This window comes from Juglans microcarpa x Juglans regia, chromosome 1S, assembly GCF_004785595.1.
Source record: "Juglans microcarpa x Juglans regia isolate MS1-56 chromosome 1S, Jm3101_v1.0, whole genome shotgun sequence".
Classification (NCBI taxonomy): Eukaryota; Viridiplantae; Streptophyta; class Magnoliopsida; order Fagales; family Juglandaceae; genus Juglans; species Juglans microcarpa x Juglans regia.
The window spans coordinates 29,298,008-29,314,930 of record NC_054595.1 but is presented as its reverse complement, the minus strand read 5'-3'; the positions used below and the strand labels follow the sequence as shown (position 1 = coordinate 29,314,930).

At 33.7% G+C, this 16,923-nt stretch overlaps 2 protein-coding genes across 3 annotated transcripts; both read left to right on the top strand.

The window, feature by feature from the left end:
• Positions 1 to 1,567: 1,567 nt before the first annotated feature.
• LOC121246426 (peroxisomal nicotinamide adenine dinucleotide carrier) lies at positions 1,568 to 8,117 on the top strand. 2 transcript variants are annotated; one of them, XM_041144585.1, is made up of 11 exons: positions 1,568 to 1,831; positions 1,939 to 2,016; positions 2,163 to 2,237; positions 3,507 to 3,637; positions 3,899 to 3,953; positions 4,557 to 4,667; positions 5,350 to 5,418; positions 5,485 to 5,592; positions 5,735 to 5,803; positions 6,315 to 6,369; positions 7,568 to 8,117. In XM_041144585.1, the coding sequence occupies exons 1-11, from the start codon at positions 1,751 to 1,753 to the stop codon at positions 7,759 to 7,761; spliced, it is 1,026 nt and encodes a 341-aa protein (XP_041000519.1). In that variant the 5' UTR covers positions 1,568 to 1,750; the 3' UTR covers positions 7,762 to 8,117. The 2 variants fall into 2 exon arrangements, with proteins under 2 accessions (XP_041000519.1, XP_041000520.1); XM_041144586.1 differs by lacking the exons at positions 1,568 to 1,831; positions 1,939 to 2,016; positions 2,163 to 2,237 and adding an exon at positions 2,666 to 2,775 and having other exon boundaries at positions 3,539 to 3,637.
• Positions 8,118 to 8,912: 795 nt separating this feature from the next.
• Positions 8,913 to 14,573, top strand: LOC121246458 (probable signal peptidase complex subunit 2). The gene is made up of 5 exons (XM_041144632.1): positions 8,913 to 9,166; positions 9,276 to 9,427; positions 10,040 to 10,121; positions 13,925 to 14,067; positions 14,225 to 14,573. The coding sequence occupies exons 1-5, from the start codon at positions 9,065 to 9,067 to the stop codon at positions 14,319 to 14,321; spliced, it is 576 nt and encodes a 191-aa protein (XP_041000566.1). The 5' UTR covers positions 8,913 to 9,064; the 3' UTR covers positions 14,322 to 14,573.
• Positions 14,574 to 16,923: the final 2,350 nt, after the last annotated feature.

Genomic DNA, 16,923 nt, shown 5'->3' with positions numbered 1-16,923 from the left:
ACCTGTTTGTATTTTTTATGTTTTTAAATCTCAAAATATATAATTACATGACATATAGCAATAAAACGAGAGTATCACGTTATTTTGATTTCATGAATATTATATAAATTTAGAGAAATATTAAAGCCACAAATAGATTTTATAAAAAAAATTCACAAATTGAGATTATTTCATATGATACGTTTATTTACTTTAAAATAAGAGTAGTTTTATAATTTAAAATACCACATTAAGTCACACCAGTTTGTAAATTTACTCGATGAAATTTTTTTGTGTTTAAAGCATTTATCATAATTTTATATTATTCCATATGTGTCATGTTAGAAAACACAATTTACATACGTATATTTCACTAGTTATAATCATATTAATTATAAAATTTGACCTATTTAAGCATTGATCACAAATTATTTTCAATTATAAACTATTTGCCCTTCTATAGCATATCTATGTTTTACAGAAGAAAAATAATATTTATTTAGTTATTATTGTATCATCTCTTGTTATTATTGATAATAAGTAGAAGAATGTATTTAACTTTGAACAATTTAATGTTATATTTAAAAATTAAGAAAGGGCGATGATTACAAATATTATGATGATGACGGGTGACACTTATCTTCATAAAACCGATGTCATATATCGCTTCCATTAAAAATGATGAAAATATAAAATTATAAGAAATTGAGGAATATTAAAAATGATATCATATGATTTCTGGTATTTATGTAGTGTACTAGTTACTACTGTGCATAATTAGATTATGAAAAATTATATTTGTAAATTGGTGTGTAAAACATATATTTCATACCGTATAGCAAACTTGATTTATAAAAAAATAAAATCAGAATTTCAAATTTTTTGCATATTAAATTTTAAAAAATTTTATACACCACATTATTATCTTACTTTCATTTCATTATATAATATGTGTCACATTTATAGCAATTAAATAATAAAGAATAATTCAATAAAAGATCATTTAATGATGATAAATATGATATATTTTATATAATAGAATAAAAATGAAATGAGAATGTAGTATATAACATTACTCTTAAATTTACATGGATACAAGTAGAAGTAATATTGATATTAGGCTGCGTTTTGATATTAAGCTGAACTCAATTGAGTTGAGTTTTTTATAAATAGTAATGAGTTGAGTAGTATATAGAGTTATGTGGGATCCATCTAAACTGAGTTTAAAGTGTGTTCAAATGTTAAAATAAGTTTATTATTTTTTATAAAAAATTGAAAAAAATTATAGATCTGTATAAAGATGTTTTAAATTAAAAAAAATTGTGATTACCATATATAAAAAGATTTTGACTGAAAATTAATTTAATAATTTAAAAATTAAATATATCCATTTTAACTCATTTTAAAATTAAACTAAACTCAAGAGGAGAAAACGCAGCCTAGATTACCAAATATCATTCATAGCGCTGCAAGTACGAGTCAACCGGTAAAAGCAAAAAAAAAAAAAAAAAAAAAAAAAAAAAAAAAATTACTTATTTAGGGGTAAAATAGTAATATAAGCAGGTAACGTCATTTACTTTCGTGAACGGAACTTGCAACCAACCGAGCATCTGAAAGCGAGCGCCATCAGCATCTCTAAAATTTGTTCGCTACAGCCAAAGTCTGAGATAGTCTCTCTCTCACGTATTTAGATCTCCCTTTTCTCCTCCCCCCGATGCATCGACACATTTTCGCGATAAAATAAGGCTTCTACAGATTTTCCAGAGAAAACATGTCGGACGCTTTGATCAACGGGTTGGCCGGAGCCGGCGGAGGGATCATAGCTCAGCTCATCACATATCCTCTTCAAACTGTATGATCTTTCCTGTTTTATTTATTTTTCCGCCATGCTTCAGTCTATTCCTCCTTTTTTTTTTTCGGGGGTTAGTTTTGTAATTTTCTTTTGAGACGGATCTGTAGGTGAATACTCGTCAACAAACAGAGCGTGATCTGAAGAAGGAGAAGAGGAAGTTTGGAACAATTGAGCTAATGCGCCAGGTCTCTGTGTTTATTCACACGAAACCTTCAATTTATAATTTCCTACTTTTTTCTTGGCAACCAAACGAATCCTTAATTTTTTAGAATTTATTTTTATATTTTGTTTCGTTTGATTCTTATTTGTTTGTTGTCTGAAAAATATGTAGGTTATAAAACATGAAGGATGGGAACAGTTGTACGGAGGCTTAACGCCATCCCTAGTGGGCACGGCTGCATCTCAGGTGAGCGCACTTTTTTAAACGTTGTTTGGAGAGTGAAATGTGATAATTTTAGATAAAAATTAAAAGTTATATAAAATATTATTAAAAGTTATTTTTTAATATTATTATTATTTTAAAATTTAAAAAAATTAAGTTGTTTATTATACGTGAGAATTTAAAAAAATTATAATGATAAGATGTGATAAAATACTTTTATTATTTATACGGTACTTACCTTCTTTCTGAATTAAAATGCTCTACTTCGTATTAATATTATTGAAAATTTTATTTTGAGGCAAAGTAATTATTTGCATCCTGGAAAAACTAGGTTGGTTATGTTATATCTCTGTAGCACCGTGCAAGATAAACTCAAACTTTATCTGAACAAAACGGTGCTTACATGATGTGAAATTGTCAGGACCAGAGTGTAAATTGGCGTAGAGATAGATTAGTGTATTGTGATTTCCAAAGCATATGGTATGTGGTCCAGTGGCTGCGTAAAACGTGCCGTCTGGTGGCATTCGTTTGTTTTCTGTGACGTTATCTGCACGGGTCTCAGGTATTAGATTGTCCTGTCGCCTTAAAAGACCACTGTCCTTTACAATTATAAAATTGGAACTAATAAGCGAACCGTAGGAGTTATAATATTGCTTAATGCCGAGCCCGATATTATGGCACGTCAATTATATTTATTGTTAGAAGGTTTATAAGACTCGGGCTCAGTCTTCCGATTTTACTCTCTAAGATGAAGAAATCTCGGCTTAGTTCATCATCTCTTACAAATTCAGCTGTTCTTTGAACAGCAGAGTTAAACATGTCACCCAACTATAAATCCTTTTAAGGTTCAATTGTAAATTGTTTTCAAGATGCGAAATATTTAACAAATTAACTCTATGGGATGGATCAAACGGTAAGAGTCTTGGTTTTGGTAATATGCTCCCTTTAGATTTAAGGTTCAAACTCTTGGATGAAAACAATTTCTAGGAATTACATCCCATCGGTAAAAAGTTGAGTCAATTTACCTGATTTGTGTGATGGAGATGCATTACAGAAGTCCGGGGTTTAATCGGGTTAAAGCATGTTAAAGGCGGAAAATACTTTAATAATATATTATTATTATTTTATTTCTTCCATCGCATTCTGAACTCCTTCGGGATCACATTATACAGAGAAAGTTTGATCGTTTTGGCTCAAAAAGTGGTGGTCTATTAACCTGCATTTCTTGAATCTGCATCCTATAGTTTATTTAGATTTCATGTTTCTTATAGACTTGCAATTGTTATTGTACAGGGTGTTTACTATTATTTCTATCAAATATTCAGGAATAAGGCTGAAGCTGCTTCACTTGAACATATGAAGAAAGGGATTGGCGATGGATCAGTTGGGATGTTTTCATCACTTGTGGTGGCTGCTTTATCAGGGTGATCTATTTTTTCTTACAGACACCCAAATGTCTTAAATTCTTTGTTACTTTATGTGCACAATTATGCGGGTGATTGACTGCTTATGCAATTTATGGCTGAACAGCAGTCATCGTTTTTTATTATTCGCACAAGCCGTAAAGCTTTAATTGCCACAAAATTGTGCACAATAGGTGCTGCACTGCATTCTTTCTTCTGATGATTTGTTTGAATTCATGTGAATTTCTGCTCAAACATTGGTTGAAATTTTCCTTTCTGTAGGTGTGTGAATGTGCTTATGACAAACCCTATATGGGTAGTTGTGACACGCATGCAGGTAAAAAAGCTAATTTACCTAAGCCTCAAGTTCCTTTTATGCTGTAAATGTGGAAGTAATGCAAATTTCGATATTTCCAGGTTTTTTCTTGTAATAGTTTTTGGAGTTACTTTTCAGTAAAAGTTAAATTTGAAAATGATATTGGAAGTAGCACTGATTAATAGTCTTGATACTTTTGTGCTAGCAGAAGTTGAAAGCCACTCTTGTTTTTTTTTTCGGATAAATGTTATGAAGCTGAGTTAGAAGCCCATCTATTAGTCCTGGTTGTAGCATGATCAGTTTCTCTTACAGCCAGTGTACCAACGGTTGAAAAACTTGGACAGGGGAAGGTCTCGTGCATTTGGCAGCTACTTTGAAGTTTAGAAAATTATTTTATGTGCGATAAGCTAAAATGAACTTTGATTAAATGCATGATTCAGTCCTGAATATCTCTTTAATTCAATACCCTAAGAAGTAATTACTTTTAGATTACTATTGTCGCAATGTATGCTCTCCTTTCAAATTTTGGAGCATGGCCCCACCCCCCAAAAAAAGACTGAGCGAGGCTGAAAGATCGCTTTTTTTCTCTCTCTCTAATATATCTTTAAGTAATTTTCCAAGCAGACACATACAAAAATCCCGAAGAAGACCCAGCCTGGTCAGACGTTGTCAGTATCTCCGGATGAGACAGTTTTTGCTGCAAGTGAACTTCCTCCATTTGGAACAAACCATGCGGTAGGTGGGGGGGTGTTCCTCATTTTCAATATATATAGATGAAATTAGAGCTCACAAGACAACCCTTCCTATAGGTTTTATATTAACATGCAAAGGCATGATTGCATCGTATTTCACATAAATGGATCATAATTATGCTCCTATGAAGGATTTTCTATGAGGACATAGCAGTAATCAGGGTATATTTTACATTTTTGATGGATTGGTAGATTGGGTTTTAATCATTCTTGCTGTGATCTAAGAAATCTGACGCAGACTTGCCAGCCATCGAGCGATGACCTGTTTGGATTGTAGAAGAGAACTGCTAGAAACAAAAGAGAACACTGGGCAATTGACAACCATGTAATTTCATATGCCACTGCCGATGAAAAGTAGTGTTAGGGAGTGTAGAAAATGGGGAATGGAACAGCAAATAATTAGTTTGAATATTTTGGACTGTTGCAAATATCTTTTCTTTCATTCCTGTTACTGGGTTTCTGACGTCTGTAGACAGCTTTCAATATGTCTCAGTTTATGAATGCATAAAAATTTTGGATGAAAGGCATATTGGCTTTTGCTGTCAACTTCTTTATCAACTTTTGTAATTCATATGGCATGGGCTCGAATGCTTCTCTCTGTCTATAATCTAATTCAGTAACATGTACTTCTAAAAAAATAATCTAATTGAGGTATATATTTTCAGATTCAAGAAGTCTATGATGAAGCTGGATTTTGGGGTTTTTGGAAAGGTGTATTCCCGACATTGATCATGGTACGTCTGAAGTTACTCTAATATGTGCTAAGAGACATCACTGATTCTTCCTGCTATCGATTGCAGGTGAGCAATCCTTCCATACAATTCATGCTGTACGAAACTATGCTGAAGAAGCTGAAGAAAAGACGTGCTTTAAGTAGGAAGGGCAACAGTGGCGTGACAGCCTTAGAGGTTTTGATTCATTTTGAATGCTCCACGTTTCAGTGCCATTTTATTGGTTTCTGTTATAAATTTTAACTTCAGTACTTCCAGCATTGCTTCACACAGCTTCATATGTTACTCTTCGAGCTGATAAATTGGCTGGTTTTGGTAGATATTTCTTCTTGGTGCTTTGGCGAAACTTGGGGCTACTGTTGTGACGTATCCTCTTTTAGTTGTTAAGGTATACGAATTCAGCTTCTATAAACGAATCTCATGACTCGAGTGTAGGTATAAGTCACAACTTGAACGGATTTCAATTGAATTCAACAAATCTTGTTTTATAAATGGTGTTGGTTCTGGCTCAAACCTCATCTCTTGCCCTGTTTTCAAATTTTAGCATGGTGTTGGTTCTGGCTTGCTGAGACGGAAGTTTTATCGGTTAATAACAGGAAAAAATGTTTGTGCTGGTAACAAGAATGGGGAAAATCTTGCCAGTACCATAGGTTATTTGGCAGATATCCTGAAAGAGAGTTCTGTTATGAAAGGTCAAACTGGAAAGAGAATTATTGCGCTGATGCATTTGGCTGGCCAAAATACCAACCATGATTTTTGTCCTTGCTTTTAGTATATATGTACTAACAAAGCAACCATGTATATGGAAAGAACCTTTGAAAATATTAGGTTATCCATTCAAAAGTTTTCGCTGATTTGTCAGAGTAACTAATTTTGGTTCCATATTCTTGCCATTGCAGTCAAGGCTTCAAGCGAAACAGGTTTCTACCGGAGATAAAAGGCATCATTATAAAGGTTTGAACTGTTCTATTGATATTTACTTGAACTGTGTATTCTGAAAATATTCAAGTCCTGTTGTTGTATGTTGTATCTGACGCATAATCCTGTGTATGATAGACCAAAGGTTATGTAGTCCAAAATTGGTCAGTTTTTTTTTGGAAATAATTGCTCTTTTAAGAGATTACCACACAGAACCATATTGGGAGAGGCTACCAGCCGGATGGGTGACATTCCTTGTTTTACACCCACAAATAATGAGCTAACACGTAGGAGTTGTAGCAAATTAAAGAATGAATTGTATGTAGAGAATCAACGTTCACACTGTTCCATCTCTCTTTCTTTTTCTGTTTTCCCACTTCCCTTTCTCGACGGTAGGCCAAAACCCTCTCTCTCTCTCTCTCACATTAGTCAATTGCAAACAGAAAATTGGGAAGAAACACATACGGAATTCTTTTGGATTTTCTCGGCGGTGTGAATTATCCCTTGAGCCTTACTTCTGAATGGTCTGGTAATGAACCCTATGAAGAGCCATGGTTGGGACTGAGCTGCAGCTGAAACTCCCAAGTTTCTGTCATAAATTTGCCAAGACGCATATTAATGGCACTCTGAGTCCTTCAATTGCAAAGTTAAGTTCCCTGATTGAAATCAGGCTTGGAGAAAACAACTCTAATGGCTTAGTCCCTAATAATTTTACTGAACTGAAATCGTTGAGGTTGTTGGATTTGAGTGGAAACAATCTTTCACCCACCACTCGAGATTTTTGAAGGTTATGATTGAGGGAAATCCTCTGTTGGTCGCTAATACAATTGATGTTGGTCGCTAATACAATTGATGTATCTCCCTTTACTTGCTACTAGCCCACCACTTGTTAGTCTAAAGCACTTGACGGATAGGAGAATCAAGAGAGGCGCCGTGTAGAGAAGAGAGAAGGAAAAAGGGGAGAGAAAAATAAGATGAAAGATGATGCGGGGGAGAGTATAGAGAGAGGAAGAGAGCTGCTTTAGTAGACTAGCACTCACCATAAGCCATATAAACCTCATATATGTTGAGATTCTTTTGGCCGGTGTAAATTGGGATTTCTCACCGGACCGGTTCTGAGTTTTTCTCAACCATATTTATGCTCAAGATATCAATTTCTCATTTGGGTCAGTGTTTTGTCCAGTAGAATTTGCCCAGATTGTGATGTTTCATTTCTTTCATTCCTTCGACTCAGGAACATCGGATGCAATTCTAAAGATGATCCGTTATGAAGGATTCTATGGCTTTTACAAAGGGATGAGTACAAAAATTGCGCAAAGTGTACTTGCTGCTGCAGTTCTCTTTATGGTTAAGGAAGAACTTGTGAAGGGTGCTCGGATCTTGCTTACTACAGATGGCATCAACACAGTGAAATCAAGGCCCCCATGATTCCTCCACGATTTTTGTTCTCATTTTCACAGTCTCAGTGGGACTTCACTTGGATAAATGTTTATTTGCAATGTGTACAAGCATCGACAAGCTTGTATGCCAAAATAAAAGCAATGCAAGAAGATGTAATTGGAAATATTATATTTATGACCCTATTCACCTTGGATATTTCGTTATAGAATCTAGGACATTAGTATTTTTTTTTTTTGGACTCTAATCATCCACATTGCATGATAAATGCTTCCCAAATGGTGGAACAGCATTTGGTTAAAGTAGAATTGTATCCATGTATAATCCCTTCAGGCTTGTTGCAGTTTTTTTAACTGATTTAAAGTTCAAAACTCATTTCGATTGAATAATGATTCTCTAAACTTTTTCAATAAATTCTTTCACGTATCTTTTTTTTTTTTTTTTTTGTTAATCCAAATAATTATTTTAAGTTTATGAGAATTTTATAACATCGCTATATGATATAAATTTTTCTAATATGAATATCGACAAATAATAATCAGAATCTAAAGATCTATTTTAAGAAAAATTATTTACATCAGCCGTTATAGCCACAGCAGACCGGGTTGAGGAAAAAAAAAAAAACATGTAAGGTGTGTGGAGAGTGTGACTGATGTATAGCCGTGCTCCTATTTTAATGGATAAGCCCTCATCCCACACTAAACATGTACTAGATATATATATATATATATATATATATTTATTTTTTTTATAAAAAAGTAGAATCTATTATTAAAAATTTATTTATTTTTCGTATTAATTTCAGATCTATATATATATTTTAAAAATGCAAGATTTAGGGTGTGTGTGGATGTTGAAGTGAGTTGAGTTGAGTTGAGTTGTGATGATAAAATATTATTAGAATATTATTTTTTAATAATATTATTATTTTGAAATTTGAAAAAATTAAATTATTTATTATATTTTATATTAAAATTTAAAAAAATTGTAATAATGAGTTGAGGTGAATTTGGTAACCAAACGAAACTTTATACAGTCTAACAACTAAGCATGTAATTGATTTACGTAGAGGATGTTTCTGAGTGTGTGTGTGTTTTTTTTTATTATCGGTAAATAGTTGACAAATAGCTAATAAATTTTCGGCGTAGGAAATTGGGCTTGCCTGGTAATTCTTCTTCTGTCTTTCACCTCGTTGGTTTTTATTCACAGGCGTCTACTGGTTTCACGAGCAAACGCATTACGTACCCGCGCCACTCTGCCTCTCGTTAGATCTCCATCATTTTTTCTCCCAGAAACCCCCGAGTCTCAGTCAGTCTCCCCCCGCCAAAAAAAAATGCAAGAAAAGAAACCGGAGACGGCCACCAAAAACCCTAAGAAGGCCAATCTCTTAGACCACCACTCCATCAAGCACATCCTCGACGAGTCCGTATCCGAGGTAAATCTTACAAACCCTAACTCACGGCTTTATTCTTATAGATCCGTCATCGTCTTCTTCTTTTTCTTATATATCTTTGTAATTTTTCTTTTTCATTTTTATTGAGTAGATAGTGACGAGTCGTGGATATGTGGAAGACGTAAGGATGAGTAATATAAGATTGGTGATGGGAACGATCATAATCATCATTGCTCTGTTGGCGCAGTTTTATAAGAAGAAGTTCCCCGAGAACAGGAATTTTCTCATCGGCTGTATCGTATTATATCCTTTTTCCTTACCTGATGTTTTATTTTTTATTTTTTTGGGGTGTCAATTCTCTTCCTGTTACCTTTAATTTCCTTTTGATTGATGAGAAATCTGTTACGTTTCTTAGGAAATGCGTAGAGGAACACGGAATATAGGGCTGTTTGGTTTAGGTTTTCGAAGTCTTTAGCTTTTCTGGAGAATGTGTTGGCTTTGCTGTTCCATCACCGTCAGTTTCTTTTTTGTTGATGAGAAAACTTCTTTAGTTGCTGAGGAAATGTGAGAACGGAAAAGGAATTCAGGCTTAACCTTTAGTTTGTAAATAGTAGGTTTCAGCTTTGTTGTTCGGTCTTGCTTAATTGGAAAAAAATGGAAATGAAAAAAAAATAATGATCGACTTTTACTGCTATGCATGCCCATTGCTATGTGTGGTAGAAATTCCTCGTTGATAGACTTATCTGTTTGGGACCTTGAGCACGTGATTGAACTGACTACAAGTTGGCACAGGGACAAAAAATATTTGACTATGATTTCACACTTCAATCTAATTTTGTGACAGTCAAATAAGGTCATGGTATGTTATGCCATTTTTCTGAGTTTTCAAGTTTGTTTGATCTTTGACTCTGGCAAGTATATAGTCTTCAATGGATTACTGCAGCTGATCATATACACAAAAGAGAAGAATGCAATTCTTTTTACCTATCCTCCTTCGGTAAGATATCTTTCTATATGGAAACTTAGCAATAATTCTAGACACGGTGTTAGTATTTAGGCATTCAATCCATTTGTTTATAAGAAAAATGGAATCATGCCCATTATGTGATAATAAATAAATTATTTTTCTATCACATGTTATCTATTGGTTGCTGTCTAGCATTTTTGCTTTAAATAGACATTTATGCATGCTGTAAGTTCTTGACTTGAATTTTTTTTTTTTTGATAGGCGACTTGATTCTAAATTCTTCCATAATTCATTTTGATAATACTGGCACTCTTGAATGAGATATTCAACTATAGGTTGTGTATCAACTGAGTTTAATTTTTTTAGATGATGTACTCTGTGCATAATACTACTCTACTTTTAACATATCAGTTATACAATTTATAGCTAATTGTATTCATGGCATCTTAGATCTTACCCAATAGGGTCTTAACGATAAAAGGCCCAAATATTTCCCATATATTCTGCTAATGTCCGTCTGTGCCAACAACATGTGCTCTCTCTTTAGGCATGAATAGAGGCCATTATTGAATATTACTTTGGTTTGTTCTATTGGAAGCAAGAGTTCAAACAAATTGGTGTAGTTAAAAGAAAGATAATAGAAGAATCTCTAAAATGAGGGACTAGTCTTGCTAAAGCTCAAAAATATGTGATGCGTCTTTCTTTAATCAGTAATGCTACTCATCATCCCAATAATCATCATCCTTTCATCATCCCATGGTGTGCCATTAGATGATTGGAAATTATTTATTATATTTCACTTGTGAACCTATCATCTAATGTCACACCATAGGATGATGAGATGATGATGAGAAAGAGATGATGAATAGATTTTCTCTTCTTGAATCAATGTTAATTTTGAGATCGTCATGCTTATTTATGAAGAAGACTTTCTTTTTGGAGGTTTGGAGATCTTGTTTTATCTAGGCTAAGGCCTCATTTGGATGTTAGATGAGATGAGAAATTTGGGAATAGTAATGAAATAGTTTGAGTTAAGATGTTTTATGGGTTTTGGGAAATGAGAGGGAAAAAGTTGAATAAAAATATTATAAAGTTAAAATATTGTTAAAATATAATTTTTATTTTGGAATCTGAACAATTTTTTTTTTTTTTTGGAAGTTTGAAAAAGTTGTAATGATTAGGTAATGATAAAAAATGTTTGTGTTTAAATGGTGTTTGGACGTTGAGATGAGATGAGATATTGGATGTTGAAATGAACATCCAAACGGGTCCTAAGTCTTTAAAGGTGTCTAGATACCTACTGTGCGGAGGACATATGCCTTCTTTCTATTTATTAATCAAGTTCAACTTACTAGAATCAAGTTTAATGAGGACATATGCCTTTTTTCTATTTATTAATCAAGTTCGACAGGAATTCAGCTTGGGAAGCCTCTGCATCTGAAATCGAAGATTTGATCTTAATATGGGTCAGTTGGTGCGTTTTTGGGTGGAATAAAAGGCTTTTGAGTTTTTACCAGAAGCATGGAGGTCCTCATTAAAAATTGTGGAGATGAGCAAAAGGGTTTGGAGGTCTGTAGCTATGGGTCATAGTGGGATAGGATGGTTGGTGGCTACGGTGGAAGCAGTATTATAGCTGGGGAGAAACTCGGAATTCACAAAACATTTACGCAAAGGAAACAAAGCATTTGTGGCTCAACGATGCTCTAACATGCATGGTAGGTATCTAACTGTCACCGAATATGGAGGAGGCCAGTGGAGTGTTGTAGTCATTCCTGAAGGGTATGAAGGTTTGGGTTAAGGAGAAGTTTGCTATTGAATTATGCAGAGCCGCGGATATGTTTTTTTCCTTTCATGCTGATGGTTCTAGGAAGGAAAGCCAGAAGAGGACATCTGATCATGAGAACATCAACTTGGAGTGGAAACAAAAAGACCCAAGCACAACCATGGCGGTGAGGCAATCATATGTGGCAGCTCTGAAGACGGGTCATGCTTTGGTTACTCAGAGTGAGGGGAACTGTGAAAATGGCTAGCTTGTCGTGATGCATAATTCATTAAAGGACCCCAGCTTGTCCAGTTGAAGTAGTGATCACTTTCTTGTCTACGGAAATAGACTTGCTTTTAGCTGTAGGTAGTAGGGTCGTAAGAAACAAGCCTAAGATAGGCCCAAATCCTTTAAACTCAAATAAAGGAAAACGAAAAATTGGATGCGGCCCTGTCCCTGTAACTAGATCCAGGAGAGTGTGATGGGTCAAAAGGAAAACCAGGTTATTCGAAGTGGTTCTACGTCGGGTATCGGCGTAGAGACATCCGTAATGGAATGCCCTTCGCCACAGGTGAGACAAGAAAGACCGATAGTTGGTGTTACACCCTTGGTCAGTGTTCTACCCGAAAAAACTATGGCTCCCACGTCGAAGTCAAAGGAAAATGATGTAACGTCGAGGTCTAAAGGAGATGTAGGGTCCGTCGAAGTTGCACATAAAGGGTCGCCAGAGGTGAAGGAACTTGCTGCCAACCCATAATCTCCAATGGTGACCATGACCTTACCATTGGAGAGAACCAATGGAGTTGTTGAGGAGGTACGGGATTTGAATATGGGTTTGTCGTTAGTGCCTTTCGATGATGAATGTTTAGGACCTGGTGTTCAACTGGGAACTGTCTACGGAAGATGTTGTCCCCTTGTTATCTTTTCTTCCATTAAATAATATAGCTGAATCATCATCGGATTGGGTTTTGCAAAAGGTTAGTGAGATACAACAGTGTGTGGGGATTACTTGTGGAGGATTTGACGACCAATTCACAGCACTACTCACTGCAATTGAGGCGGGTCACTCGCTTGAAACAAAATCAAGATTTAAGAAGAGCAGGAAGTTGAAGTGTCTGACTTGGGCAATCAACTATGACACAAAGGGAGGTAGTACAAGTCGAGGGAGGACTAGAGGGAAGGCATAAAGCCTTCCTCAGTCCTTGTAGGATAATTCGGATGGAGTATTAAATGTGTGGGAGACAAAGGGTTGGGGTAGTTACAGTAACTTGCTTTGTTTTGGGAAGGTCTGTTTTGTCCCAATAGGGCTTGGTGTACATTGGATAGGTTTCTAATTTCTCCCTCTTTGGGCGATGTTCATTTAGGGGCTCTATATTATAGGCTAGGTGTTCTCTCTTTAATACACTCAGTGTATTTGGTTACGCCTATTGATATTAATATATTTTTACTTATTAAAAAAAAAAACTTACTAGAAAAGAAAAGACATAAAAAAAAATGAAAACTTACGACAAAAAGGTTTGGGTGGGAGGAAAAGGAGCAACTTTTCTTTGTGTTAGAGTCAGCTTTAAGATGTAGGATTTTAGAAGGGTTGCAATGAATTTCTTAATTTTTATGTTGTCTCTACATGTGCATGGTATAAAATCCTACTGGTGTTTGGAATAGATTATCGTTCAAACAATTTGCTAGCTCTAGGCCTCTCTTTATTCCTTCATTGTTTCTACAATTTAAACTTTGTTTATTGTTTATTTCTAGTTGTCTAGCCCCCATGGTCTTCTAACCCTGTAAGCTCAGAAGTTTTACATGAGGCTAATATCTTGTGCTTAATCCCAAGAGAAGCAAACACAAGGCGAGCTCACCAAATATTGGCTTCAAGAGTAAATCAATGGGTTATTTCATTAAAAAGGAATCAGCTTATTTAAGATATTATAGGACTCCATTTGTGTACATTGCCAACAGTTGAATTATACATCTACAATTCTCCATCAGCCGAATTTGTCGTGCTTGACTTCAAAGATATTGACTGTGATAAAGTTATTTGTTCACCATCTCAGTTGCATTTTTTTCTGGACAGGGATCCTTCACCAGCACTGGCTTGGTGGTGTCTTCCAAATTGCCAAGATTTTCTGATATGTACACGCTTAGCATTGCAAGTGCAGATCCTAAATCAATTTCTGCCAATCAATCAGTGCAATTTACCAAAAGTGTTACCCAATGGTCTCTCTCTCTCTCTCTCTCTCTCTCTCTCTCTCTCTCTCTCTCTCTCTCTCTCTCTCTACATGCACACGTGCACGCCAACTGCATGCACACACCTTAAACTGCGCATCAGTATATTGTCGTCTGTTTATAATTCTGGTATCTTGCCATGTTTCAGGTTTACTAAGGATGGAGTTTTGGTGGAGGGCCTATTCTGGAAAGATGTTGAAGCATTAGTAGAGGAATATGCAAGAGAACCAAAGAAGAGCAAGTGATTTGAAAGTTAAACAGCTTGTGTTGTCTGATGGGGTCACCGGTTCAGAACTCTAGTTATATTTTGACGTGACTATAGTTGTTGGACATTAACATCGTTTTTTATCTTTTTGCATTGATGGACAGAGCCAAACAAATGGAACCAAAATCCTCCCAGCTTTACAAAAACAGTTACTTTATTATGGTCAAATGTGTTTAAGCTAATGGAATCAATGATATTCGGATCCATGAATTAGATGGTTTTCATTATTTAGCAAGTTCATTTTCATCGACCAATTTACTTCCAACCCAATGGTGAGATGGGTGTGGATCAAGGATCATGCATGATTTAATGCACGGCTTGATAGATTTTATTTTTATATTTTTCACAGCTTTGCCCCATATGCTTTCTTTCCATTTGGATCTTCTTGGCTGCCAGAAACTTAGCAGTTGTTGGCTTTCTGTGTTGGGTTGGTAGTTGATACTGTCCTTCATCAATCCAATATCCCACATGGAATAAAGTCAAGCAGTTTTCCAATATCCCTTTTCGTTTACTGCTGAAAATGGTTGTTGAGGTTCCTCCTTCTATTCTCATCATATATGTTTTTTTTCTTTTCTCGATCACACCATTTTTTTAGCTATACAAATGAATTCAACGTCTCGAGCTTTTTAGCAATTATAAGGAAGTATTACAAAATTGTTCATAATAATTGTAACTAATTTCTAATTTATGAAAAAAAATAGGCACAATTGATTCCATAATTAAAATAAGGGAAAATAATACTTACTCCTAAACTTGATTGTTTTTGCGATATGATCGTCATATTATTCCCTCGTAAACATAATTTATAATTTGTTCTATCATTAAAACCTGATTATTAATATAAATATTAAGAAAAAACACTTAAGATAGTAAAATGAAGATTACGTATTGTGAAAAATCTGGTTCGGTAACGTGTATACTTCTACAGAGTTACAAAGGATTCCATCATTTTGAGAAATGATAAAATACATTGTGGGATGAAATATAATTCTTAAAACTGGTTATATTGTTTATAATTACATATTTATGTGGTTGTATGACATAAATCTTAATTTCATAATTACTGGATTAAATGTTCGAGTGAGGTATTGAATGAGACTCAAGCGAATTCTCTATTTGGCATTTCTCAAGTCACAAACATGGCGTTTCATTCCATGGCCCAAGTCTCATTGAAGATCTATCGAAAAAAAAAAAACAATCAAAACAAATTCTTGCTGAATTTTGTCATCAAATTGGGTCATCACAAGAATAAATCAGACTTCACAAATCTCACATGGTAATAGTAATAATACCTATACAACATATTTTACCATATATATTATAAAATAATAATATTTTTATAAAATGATATAATTTTATAATGTATTTTATAAAAATATCTTTCACCTTAAAATATTATTAGGTAAAAGTATTATAAAAAGTGACGTCAGTCTTCTTCAAATAATAGACCGACGATTTTGTCTTAAAAAAAAAGACACCGACGATTTTGATAGTTGATGTAACCACACCACAAAAGCTTTTCCGTAGCCCGAGTAGAGTAGCTCATTTTTCTCTTGAAATAATTATCGTGAGGCCCCTCTTTTGACTTTTGGGGGTCGGATGCACCCTCGGAACGAGCAATAAATGGTCATTTTCGTTTTCAAAGTTATAATTATGTTAAAGTTCAGTAAATTGGACCCACAAATGAAAGATATTTTTATATAAAATAGGCCAGGTGAGGTTTGGACGGTAAATTGAAATGAGATCAATTATTTATTATTATTTTATATAAAAAATTTTAAAAATTATAATAATTAGATAAGATGAGATGAAATGTATTAATATCAAAAGGACTTAAATGTATAGAATGGATATTAAATTTTATTTTGTAATAGTTTTATTTATAAGTTAGCATGTTATCATTCACAAGTTTTGTAATTTATAATTCTTTAATTTATTTTTGAAATAATAATTCTTTTAGTTGTTTTAATACTCTAAGTGTACCATATTTTATTTATAAACTAATATTTATAACAAACTTAATAAAACACTCATATAATTTAATTTAATTTTAAAAAATAATAATAATAATTTTATCAAATAAATAATGTTTTCCGTCTATTTTATCATTTGGAAATGATAAATATTTTAACTACAATTACAAAAAATAAGCCTACAAATTAATATGGCTCAATAAAATTCGTTAGATTGTAAAATTAATTTTATTATAAAGTAGATCTAACGAATCACATAAAATCAAATCAATTTATAAATTTAATTTTAAGAAACGATATTTGAAGTTCTGCGTGGGTAAGCCCCGCGCATTACTTTTGAAAAAAATAAATAAACTTAAGATCCACGTAAAAAAAGTTATTTTTTTAGGATAATACTATTATAATGCTGGAGTATACAGTCATTTCGTACTCCCTTTAAAAAAAGTGAGGATCATTATTAAAAAATAATTTTTTTATATAGATCTAAAATTTATTCATTTAAAAAAAAAAACATAAATATTACATACTCTAATATTACAAATATTATTTTAAATAATAGATCATACTTTTTTCAACCTAATACTTCATCTATTACTTATTATTGCCGTG

Coding starts and splice junctions, on each gene's coding strand:
- LOC121246458 (XM_041144632.1), top strand. CDS start 9,065: ATGCAAGAAAAGAAACCGGAGACGGCCACCAAAAACCCTAAGAAGGCC. Junction 9,428..10,039: donor CTCATCGGCTGTATCGTATT/ATATCCTTTTTC, acceptor TGACTCTGGCAA/GTATATAGTCTTCAATGGAT. Junction 10,122..13,924: donor TTTTTACCTATCCTCCTTCG/GTAAGATATCTT, acceptor TTTTCTGGACAG/GGATCCTTCACCAGCACTGG.
- LOC121246426 (XM_041144585.1), top strand. CDS start 1,751: ATGTCGGACGCTTTGATCAACGGGTTGGCCGGAGCCGGCGGAGGGATC. Junction 1,832..1,938: donor TCACATATCCTCTTCAAACT/GTATGATCTTTC, acceptor ACGGATCTGTAG/GTGAATACTCGTCAACAAAC. Junction 2,017..2,162: donor CAATTGAGCTAATGCGCCAG/GTCTCTGTGTTT, acceptor AAAAATATGTAG/GTTATAAAACATGAAGGATG.